Source organism: Eubalaena glacialis, chromosome 4, assembly GCF_028564815.1.
Source record: "Eubalaena glacialis isolate mEubGla1 chromosome 4, mEubGla1.1.hap2.+ XY, whole genome shotgun sequence".
In the NCBI taxonomy this organism is placed as follows: domain Eukaryota; kingdom Metazoa; phylum Chordata; class Mammalia; order Artiodactyla; family Balaenidae; genus Eubalaena; species Eubalaena glacialis.
Window position 1 is genome coordinate 153,966,110 of NC_083719.1, and position 10,660 is coordinate 153,976,769.

General features: G+C 52.9%; 1 protein-coding gene across 1 annotated transcript; it reads right to left on the minus strand.

The window, feature by feature from the left end:
• Nucleotides 1-7,823: 7,823 nt before the first annotated feature.
• Nucleotides 7,824-10,367, minus strand: NKX2-5 (NK2 homeobox 5). The gene is made up of 2 exons (XM_061188480.1): nt 10,037-10,367; nt 7,824-8,464 (listed from the first exon to the last, which is right to left on the minus strand). Exons 1-2 carry the CDS (start codon nt 10,365-10,367, stop codon nt 7,824-7,826), a joined length of 972 nt encoding a protein of 323 aa, XP_061044463.1.
• Nucleotides 10,368-10,660: the final 293 nt, after the last annotated feature.

The following is a 10,660-nucleotide window of genomic DNA, read 5'->3' on the forward strand; positions in this document are numbered from 1 at the left end:
CAGGACTTACAAGTGCCAGGACTGTTACAGAAAAGAAATACAGGAGATGATGAATCTGTGGGTGTACTGCTTCCCACCTGCAGGCTTTATTCATTCACTTATTCAATCATTCATTTGTCAGATGAGAGCACCTACTATGTAGTATGTTCTTTGTTAAGCACTGTGGGCATAGAGATGAATCAGATACAACAGTGATTACCAAGTTATAAAGTTAATTCTCTAACAGTGGGGGATGCTCTCAGAAAGGGGGGGCCATATGCCATGGACCTTGATGGATGAGTAGGAGTTCACCAGATAGAAAGGAGGAACTTCAAATACAAGGCTATGAGTATAAGAGAAAGTTCTGTCCTAAGACAAAACAGGGGATGATCATTTTCTAAAGAAAACTCATGCCAGAAAAAAAGGCTATTTAAAATAGAGTACAAAATGTGAAAACAAATTATAGAAAAAAAAAAGGAAAAATTAGTTTGGGACTTTGTCTTGAAGAAAATGAAATGAAAAATTAGGAAAATAAATTCATCTTATAGTCAATAAATATTGTTGTATTTACAGTTGTTTTAATTCTTTTTTTAATTGAAATATTGTTGATTTACAATGTTGTGTTAGTTTCAGGCGTACAGCAAAGTGATTGTTATACATATACATATATCCATTCTTTTTCAGATTCATTTCCACTATAGTTTATTACAAGATCTTGAATATAGTTCCCTGTGCTATACAGTAGGTCCTTGTTGTTTATCTATTTTATATATAGTAGTGTGTATATGTTAATCCCAAATTCCTAATTTATTTCTCCCTTCCTGCCCCCCAGCTATCCCTTTTGGTGACCATAAGTTTGTTTTCTGTGTCTGTGAGTATATTTCTGTTTTGTAAATAAGTTTATTTGTATCATTTTTTTAGATTCCACATATAAGTGATATCATATGGTATTTGTCTTTCTCTGTCTGACTTACTTCACTTCATATGATAATCTCTAGGCCCATCCATGTTGCTGCAAATGGCATTATTTCATTCTTTTTTATGGCTGAATAATATTCCATTATATATATATATATATATATATATATATATATATATATGCATTTAGGTTGCTTCCAAGTCTTGGCTATTGTAAATAGTGCTGCTACAAACATTGGGGTGCATGTATCTTTTGGACTTAGAGTTTTTGTCTTTTCTGGATATATGCCCAGGAGTGGGATTGTAGGATCACATGGCAACTTTATTTTTAGTTTTTTGAGGAACCTCCATACTGTTCTCCATAGTGGCTGCACCAATTTCCATTCCCACCAACGGTGTAGGAGGGTTCCCTTTTCTCCACAGGGGGTGCAATTTTAAATAGGAGCCTCATGATAAGGTGACATTTGAGTAAAGACTTGAAACAGATGAAGCATCATCCAGGCAGATATCTGGGGGAGGTCATTCCAAGAAAAGGGAACAGCCAGTGCAAAGACCCTGAGGCAGGAATGTGCCAGGCTTGTGTGACAAACCTCCCCTAAGAAGCTGAGGACAAAGGAAACTTCTTTGGGGTGAGTGGCAGAGTTAATGTGAGCCAGAGCAGCAACTGAGATTTCTGTAGGCTGGAGTTTGGGTGGGGTAGGGTTAGTTGGGGTGTGCTGGAAAGAAGAGAGTTTGGTTTTAGAATTCAGCTTGGCTGCTTCTTAAGTGTGGAACAAGGTAAATAGCAAAAACCTTTTAAGCCTCCTGTGGACAGAGGGCCAGATGGAAAGCTTGGCACCCTGTAAACCCCTATGGAGGATGGTTCACCCCTACTCACCTTCCTGTGGGGCTCCACGGGGGAGCTTAGGATCTGGGCAGAACATATAGAACACAACTCTGTCTCTGAAGAGTCCCCCCATCTTCTCTCCTGTGCAGTGCTGGCAGGTACTGGGCTGCATAAGCCACAGGGGTGGTTTTGTGGTCTGGGCCAAGACAACTGTGTCCCAGAGTACCTCTCCTAACCTCCCCCCACTCCTCTTTCCCTCCCTCTGCCCCCCTCCCCACTCCCAGGGTCCCCAGGCTGCTGGGTTTGTGCTGTAGCCACTGGATCCCAGCAAACACACAGAGACCCTGAGATGGACAAGCAGGGCCTGGAGAGGGGAAATCTGACTCCAGTTTCTCCCAGGCCATCAGGAGAGGAGCCTGAAGGATCTGGGGCCTCTGGGAAAGATGCAGTTCTCCAACTTGCCAGATGATGAGGATCACCTGTTTACAAATGCGGTTTTGCAGGCAACGTCCCCAGGGAGGCCAATTCAAGGGAGCTGGGGCAGGCAGGGGGTTGGTTGGGTTTGTCCCAGCCTCCAGCAGTTTATGTCTTCAGGCAAGTTTGGGAACTGCTGAGAGTGGTTCAAAGAGCCAGGGCTCTAGCGGAGCCATCTAGACTCCCGTCTAGGATTCCCCGGGCCACACTACCAGAGTGACCTCTGGTAGTCAATGTCCTTAACTCCTTTGGGTTTCAGTTTCCTCCTTGGGAAATGACAGAATGAGATTTGCAGGTTCAGCACTTAGCCTTGTGCCTGGCACAAAGGAAGCAAGAACAGATATTAGGCAATAATCCCCACTGTTATCTTTGGCAGCTGTGGGTTGGAGCAGGGTGGGGAGCACGTGGTGGCTCCGGGCGACCAGCCTACCAGGCCTGCTCACTTCCTACCCGCCTCTGCAGTAAGCTGTCCTGAGAAACAGCAGAGTGGTGCAAGGAGGACAGATGGGCCCCCTGGAATCCCAGCTGCCCTGTTTCCCCACTGTGAGATCTGGGTGGGCCACTTCTGTGTGCCTCAGTCTCCTCTTCTGCCCTCAGTGAGAAATAATCATGCTTACCTCATATGCTTGATATGCCTGGCACCTAGAAATCTTTGGAGAATTTTTAGCTAATATTATTACTGTATCCTTTAATCAATTGATAGACATTTTTAAACATCTTTATTGGAGTATAATTGCTTTACAGTGGTGTGTTAGTTTCTGCTGTATAACAAAGTGAATCAGCTATATGCATACATATATCCCCATATCCCCTCCCTCTTGCGTCTCCCTCCCACCCTCCCTATCCCATCCCTCTAGGTGGTCACAAAGCACCGAGCTGATCTCCCTGTGCTATGCGGCTGCTTCCCACTAGCTATCTGTTTTACATTTGGTAGTGTATATATGTCCATGCCACTCTCTCACTTCGTCCCAGCTTACCCTTCCCCCTCCCCATGTCCTCAAGTCCATTCTCTACGTCTGCGTCTTTGTTGCTGTCCTGCCCCTAAGTTCATCAAAACCATTTTCTATTTATTTATTTATTTATAGATTCCATATATATGTGTTAGCATACAGTATTTGTTTTTCTCTTTCTGACTTACTTCACTCTGTATGACAGACTCTAGGTCCATCCACCTCACTACAAATAACTCAATTTCATTTCTTTTTATGGCTGAGTAATATTCCATTGTATATATGTGCCACATCTTCTTTATCCATTCATCTGTCGATGGACACTTAGGGTGCTTCCCTGTCCTGGCTATTGTAAATAGAGCTGCAATGAACATTGGGGTACCTGTCTCTTTTTGAATTATGGTTTTCTCAGGTGTATGCCCAGGAGTGGGATTGCTGACAGACATTTTTGTGCCTCCTCTTTGAACTGGGGATGAGATGTTACCTCGCTCTTGGCTCTGGAATCAGACTGCCTGGGTTTGAAACCAAGCTCTGGCATTAATCAGCTGTGCGACCTTGGGCAAGTTACTCCTCTTTGGGCCTGAGATTCATTCTTCATCTATTTCCTCAGCAGAACTCAGAGGTGTAAAATAGGATTAGATGGGTTTATTGTACTTTTTGGGTCTTCGTTGCTGCTCGCGGACTTGCTCTAGTTGCGACGAGCGGGGGCTACTCTTCGTTGCGGTGCGTGGGCTTCTCATTGTGGTGGCTTCTCTTGTTGCGGAGCAGGGGCTATAGGCGCGCAGGCTTCAGTAGTTGTGGCCCAGGGGCTTACTTGCTCTGCGGCATGCGGGATCTTCTGGACCAGGGATCCAACCCGTGTCCCCTGCATTGACAGGCAGACTCTTAACCACTGCGCCACCAGGGAAGTCCCGGGTTTATTGTAAAGAGCTAGGACAGTGCTCGTACCGCAGTAAGCTCCATGAGCTATAAATGAAATCTAAGCCACTGGCCCCTTTTTCCATGAGCCCAGTCTAGCGGGGAGGTCAGCAAGACCCGGAGCTGCTGGGCTGTTGGCTCCCGCAGTGGAGCGCGCGCGGCCTGAGCCGGGAATACCTCCCAGAGGAAGCGAGGGGCAGGCCCATGAAGGGCGTGCCTGCCAAGGAGCAGCCAGGGTTCCCGGCCGCTGTCAAGTCGTAAAGTTCCAGGGAACCCTGCGTGTTCTGCGCGTTCGTTTAAATACAGGTATTGAAATACGCCGCATGACATCGATTTAATGGGGAATCTATACAAAATAAAATGGGAGCTATTCTGATTTGGCCAAACCTGTGTCTGTTCGCTGGGAATAACGCTAGGAAGCGAGAGGACTTCTGGGCAAGAGCTCGGCGGAAAGGGGAGAGGCGTGGTGGCCCAGCCTCTGTTCTGGGGACCCTCAGCCGGGGCTCTTGTCCGCCGGCTTGTGCAGGGCGGCGCTGCGCTTGAGGGAACCACTCCACCCCAGCCTGCGGAGCCAGCTTCTTTCTTTTTAATGTCACGGTTTATCATCTCATTAATTTTTAACCGCGGCGGGTGGCTGATTTTTTAAAAAAATTATTAAGTATAACTATTTCCCTAGGTGCGCCCCTGGCACTCCGGGCATGCGGAGTCTGCCTGCACCGCACTAATCTCCGCGGGCTTTGCCACCTCGGAGGCCCCCAGCATTTCTCACTTTTCTGTCCTGGTTGAATTTTCTCACTCTGCACGCTTCGTTTATAGAATACTTGAAAAACAAAACAAATACTGTCGATTTGATTTGCGAAGGGATCGCTATGGGAAGGCGGGCGTCATTAGTTTAAGATAGTAATGACCCTTAGACCCTCGTCCCCCTGGCTCCCGGACCCAACACCCTCGGCTGGCGAGAGCCGTGTGCCGCTTCCCAGGGCTCTGCGCACTACAGTTTACTCCATAATAAGCCTGGATACCGAGCCTGAGATCCTCACCCCACTGGTGAGAGCGTAGGCTCGCTCGGGGCGGGGAGCAGCGTCCCGCTGCATCTTGAAGAGGGACGTGAACGGGCTCTCGGTTCTTAAACACGCCCACCCCCACCCCTGCCCTTCAGCCTCTGCCCGGTGGGTTTCCCAGTTCCGCGCTTAGGGAATGTATGACCTTGACCATTACCTTAACCTTTGGTCCTCAGCTTCCTGGCTTGCAAATTAAGATGGATTAGATTAGAGAACCCCCGTAAGCATTTAGCCCGGAGTCCTGGCTTTCGGTGAGCCCAAAGCCAGCCAGCCATTGTTATCCGTTTGTGAGAGACCTTGGGGTCACTCAGCTGATCCCTGAAGGATGACAAAGAGGGAGAGGGAGGCCTCATAGAAAAACCGTAGCAGTATAACGTTGTGAAAAAAATTTTTTTCTCTCTAATGTTACTGTAGACGAGTGTAAGATGAAAAAGGCCCACGGACATGCAGGACCCCGGGGGTGGGTGGGGGGGCTGGACACTAATTAAGGGTGAGAATGTGGGTGAACTCCAGGTCGAAGGATTCCCTGGTTGTGTGAGTTAGGCCGCCTGCTGGGGCTGCCTGGTAGGAAAGGGCTGTCTGAATTAAGAGCTGGTCTGGTGGTCTGGCACAGCCTCCGGGTGCCCTTCCACGAGATGGGACCGCGGTGTGCATCTCGGAGAGGGGCAGAGAGCGCTGAAAGCTCGAAGTAGGGTCGTAGGCTCAGGAGGCGGCGTGCAAGTGCTGAGCTGAACACTTCCCCTCCCCGCAGTCCTCGGCTTGGACTTTACAGCAGAGAGATTCAAGTCCGAGGGCCCCGAGCCAAGCTCTGAGGCAGCCTTTCCCACCTCCTTACAGAGCACAGCCCATAACCCTGCAATGGTCGATTGCATACACCCCAGCATCCCTGAATCTCAAGCTGTGTCCAGCTCAGCTCTTAGCACTTAGAATCTCCTGGCATCTTCCCCTATCCCCAAAGGCAGTGGGGAGAGCCTGAGGGATAGAGGACGGTACAGGCACTGGCAGAGCTGCTTGGTCCCTAGCTCGACAGAAGGATGGCCCCAGGCCCGGCTTGGGGACTCTTCCCCAGCCTAAGAGGCGCACTGAATTAGGATATGCCGGGAGCAATGTTTTGTCTTCCACCAAGAGCTCTGGGGCCAGGCAGCCAGGCCTGTACTTTTCAGGCAAAATTCAGAAATACCCACATTCCACAGGAACACAAAGCCCCTGACTCCCTCCCTTTTTCCTCCCTTTTAAAGAATTGAATTAGCTCCTCTTGACTTTGGAGGCTGGCGGTAGATGAGCCGGAGGTAGAGGAGCTTGGAAGTCAGGTCCGAGCCCCTGAGGACTGGCGGGACCTGAGTATTTTTGTTATTTTTATTTTACTGATGAAAAAGCAGGGGAAGGCAGCCAGAAACTCCCACAGTGAGCAGGTTTTTAGCTGGATTTCCCTGAGCCTCAATTTTCTCATCTGTAAAATCTGTACAACAGCATTCGTTGGTGAGAACTAGTGCAAAATTCGTTAACTGCTGAGAGGCGGTCAAATGGAGAAGGGTTCCCTGACTACGTGAATTCATGGGGCCTAGCCACAGAAGGAGGTGAGCACGGTCCGCCAGACGCCTCTCTGTGGTCCAGGCTCTGCACTCTGCCCAGCCAAGCAGCTGGTGAGACCGGGCCACGGGACCCCAGTGGCACTTGCATTTGGAGTATCTGAGTATAGCTGGGCTGGGGAGTTCTGAGGAGCTTGACAAGGGTTTTGGTTCTGGGCTTTTCCATCTATAAAATGGGCTGCAGCATTCTTCTAAGCAGGATGAGTTCTGGTGCCTTCCAATCTCATAGGGCCTTTGCCCTCCATTTAATGCCCAGTACCTGGAACAGTGCCTGGTACATAGTAGGGTTAAGGAGGTGAGGTTGGGACCTCTGGGCCAGTGTCCTCAGTCTCTGAAGTGAGACCCAGAAGCAAACCTCATTTCTACCAGTACTGGCTATTTGCTCACAGGCAAGTCATTAAACCTCTCCAGGCCTCAGTCTGCTAAACTTTAAAATAGGACCTCCCTTTGTCGGATTATTGAAGGTTACATGAGCAATCCCAGAAAGCACCTAACATGGGACCCAGCACAGGTTAGTCTTTATCATTATTATCAATTTGCTCAGTGAATACCCGTCCCTACAACTCAAGGCCGGCTGCCTCTGCCCTCCAAAATTCAGTTTCTGAAGCGCCGCAAGCTGAATGAAGCACACAGGAGGATCAGCGCACTCTCTTTAATGGGAAGGAGATTCTCATTTCTTACAGGAACAGGTAAAAACATAAATACGGGGGGTGGGGGCAGCGGCAAGGCAGCAAGGGCCCGGGCGCCCGGCCCAGGTTCGAGGAAAGGCAGACGGATATTAGGCCTGCCGCGCCCGGGCTCCCAGTCCCAACTGGCCGGTGTTCGGCAGACTGGGGATGCCCGTGGGCTCTCGGAGGGCACTCCCGGGGCGACGGCTAAGGCACCAGGCTGCGGGATCACTCACCGCAAGCTCCGTAAACCCGACCACAAACTCTCCCTCGCGTGGGGACAAAGGCGCACGGGGCGGGTAAAGCTCCGAGGCCTCCCTGGGAGTGAATGTGACATCCGAGGGACGCAGGATCGTGTCGGGAGCCCTCCCTCTCCTCGAGAGTCAGCGCCCCTCTTTAGAGGTGGGATCGGTCGGGGGCTTCCCAGACCGGTCCCTTCCCTACCAGGCTCGGATACCGTGCAGCGTGGACACTCCTGAGTTGCCCTGCGGAATCCCGGGGCTCTGCACGGCGTTCAAGTCCCCGACGCCGAAGTTCACGAAGTTGTTGTTGGCGGCCGCCGTAGCCGACTGCGCCGGGGGCGGCCCGGCGGGGTAAGCAGCGGTGCAGCTGTAGCCAGGGCTGCAGGCCGCGCCACCGTAACCCGGGTAGGCGGGGTAGGCGTTATAGCCGTAGGCGTTGAGGCCCACGCCGTAGGCTGGCGCGTAGGGCGCCGAGTCCCCGAGGCAAGGCTTGCCATCGCGCACCAACACTGGCACCGCGATCCTGCGCGCTGGCGGCGGCGGTGGCGGGGGCAGCCCCACCAGCTCCAGAGTCTGGTCCTGCCGTTGCCGCTTGCACTTGTAGCGCCGGTTCTGGAACCAGATCTTGACCTGCGTAGACGTCAGCTTCAGCACGCTGGCCAGCTGGTCGCGCTCGGGAGCCGACAGGTACCTCTGCTGCTTGAAGCGCCGCTCCAGCTCGTAGACCTGCGCCTGCGAGAAGAGCACGCGCGGCTTCCTCCGCCGTCGCGCCCGGGGTCGCTCGGCGCTGTCTGCCTCAGGCTTCTCCAGCTCCACGGCCTTCTGCAGCGCGCACAGCTCTGAGGGGGAACAGAGAGGCAGAGAGACGCTGCGTCACGGCGCCCCGACCCCCCGCGCTCCCGCCGGGTGAGGAGCCCCAGTGGGTGCCACCCCGTCCTGCCTGGAGCCCCCAGCTTGACTGCGGCTCGCTCTGCCGGCTGCACTGGGCGCCGCGACTGCTCGGTTTCCGCTCTACAGTCAACATTTGTTGATTGCCTACTATGTGCCAGGCACGGCTCTAGGCACAGGAGAACAAAACAAGACAGGTCCCTGCCCTCGGGTTGGTTCACATTCTGGTGAAAGAGATGGACAGTGATGTAACGACTTCAGGTTGCAAAGAAAATAAAGCCAAGTGATGCGCTGGGGTGAATTAGATTAGGACTACTTTGGTTTGAGAAGTTAAATGAAGGAGACCTAGGCCTCACCCCAGGGTCGGTCACACTATCTCAAAATTACGGGAACCGAAGAAACAGAAGGCCAAGAGGTGTTGGTGTGGTGATCTATCAAAGGCTCCCGTGCAACTGCTGCGGAGATTGTGCAGCGCCCAAAAAGCAGCGGGTGGGCAGGCGGCCTTGGAACCTGCCTTGGATTCCAATTGAATTCGAATCGGTAGCGACCAATTCAAGCTGCCGTGCCCTCCGGCAGCTGTTCCCGGGGCCTTCCCTCTGCAACTAGACAAACTTTTGTAGGATCACAGAAAGCCCCTCTGGGCTCTCGGCGGCCCTTCAGCCAGCGCCCCCGGCCTCCCCGGGTTCTTGTGGACCCCGCGTTGGGCCACCGTCTCCCCGACGCGCCCTTTCCACCGGCGAGCAAGCCTCCCCCTGGACCTCGGGATGCGCACGGCAATCCGGCCGACTTCCCCAGTCATCTCCTCCATTGCCCCACGCCTTTCGTCGCGCGGCATTTTCTAACTTTTTCCAGGAGAGAACCTCTCGGCCCTGGCCGCGTGGGAAAATTGTTATGGAAAAATAAAGCTGCTAAGTCAGATTCTTGAGAGTCCGGAGTATCCCATTTTAAATTCAAGATCCTTGTTCTCAAACATTCCACTCTCAGGGCACAAAGGAGGAAAGGCCCCAGACACCCCGGGTAACGGGTGGGCTATAGAAGGTCCTGGACCTGCTCCAATTGTGCGCAAAAGTATGTCTGGCGTGCAGCATTTTGATTTCTGTTTAGCGGTTTTCGTCAGATCCTCAAAAAGACCCTCAAGAGATTAAAAAAAAAAACACAACGATATACAGAATCTCTCTCTCTCTCCCTCTGTTCTGTCTACCACAAACGGATCGCTCAACTTCAACTTCATAACAAATCCAGGAGCAGGGCTGCCGCCGCCTGGGGCTTTGTTAGGCCGCAAGAAAGTATATATATATTTCTCTCCTGTCTCTTGTTTCTGATCGTCACGATCCAGCATTTCCTCTAAACCCCAGGCGGGGGGACCCTGGCGACAACCTCGCTTCTCACATTCGGAGCCCCCTTTGCTCGACCATCCGCCCAGGCACTCGCCTCTCCTCTACCCAAGCCAGAGTTTCTTGGCCGCGAGGTTTGGGGACGAAAGCAACCCCAGAGGGGAGAAGGAGCTTGTGTTTCTTCCTCACCTTTCTTATCGGCTCGAGGGTCCTTGGCAGGGTCGGGGTCGCCATAGGCACGCGGATAGAAGGCGGGGGCGGCTGAGAAGGCAGGCAAGCACTTGGCGGGCGAGGGCGCGGGGCCCAGCTCGGCGCGCAGCTCGGGGAGGCCGGGCGCTGCGGCCTCCGGCCCCGCGTAGGCCTCGGGCTTGAAGGCGGCCAGCATGCAGGAGGCGGGCGCCAGGGTGGCCTCCAGGCGCGCGGAGAGCTCCCCGGCGGCCAGGCTGCGCTGCTGCTGCTCCAGATTCAGGATGTCTTTGACCGAGAACGGCGTGGGCGTGAGCGCGGGGCTGGGGAACATGGTGGCAGCGCGCGTCTCACAGGGCCAGGTGGGCGGCAGAGAGCAGCGCTGCCCACGGCCCCCGGCAGCCTCCCTTCATGGTGCCCGCCGCGCGCCCGCGCACCCGCCTTCCAGCTCGGGATGTGGCCGGGCGGCAGGTAGTGCGGGGCGCAAGGGGCAGGAGAGGCGGGACCAGGCCGGAGGAGGGGGACTCAGCCTGCCATTGGGCCGGGGGCCTCGTTGACAGGAGCGATGAGCACTTTCGGGTCACCTAATATAGTCATACGGCTCAAAAAAAAAAAAAAAAAAAAATC

Bases quoted from the DNA above. Each gene is read 5' to 3' on its own strand.
- NKX2-5 (XM_061188480.1), bottom strand. From the start codon at position 10,367: ATGTTCCCCAGCCCCGCGCTCACGCCCACGCCGTTCTCGGTCAAAGAC. The intron at 8,465-10,036 runs GTGAGGAAGAAA...GTTCCCCCTCAG, and splicing joins CCCTCGAGCCGATAAGAAAG to AGCTGTGCGCGCTGCAGAAG.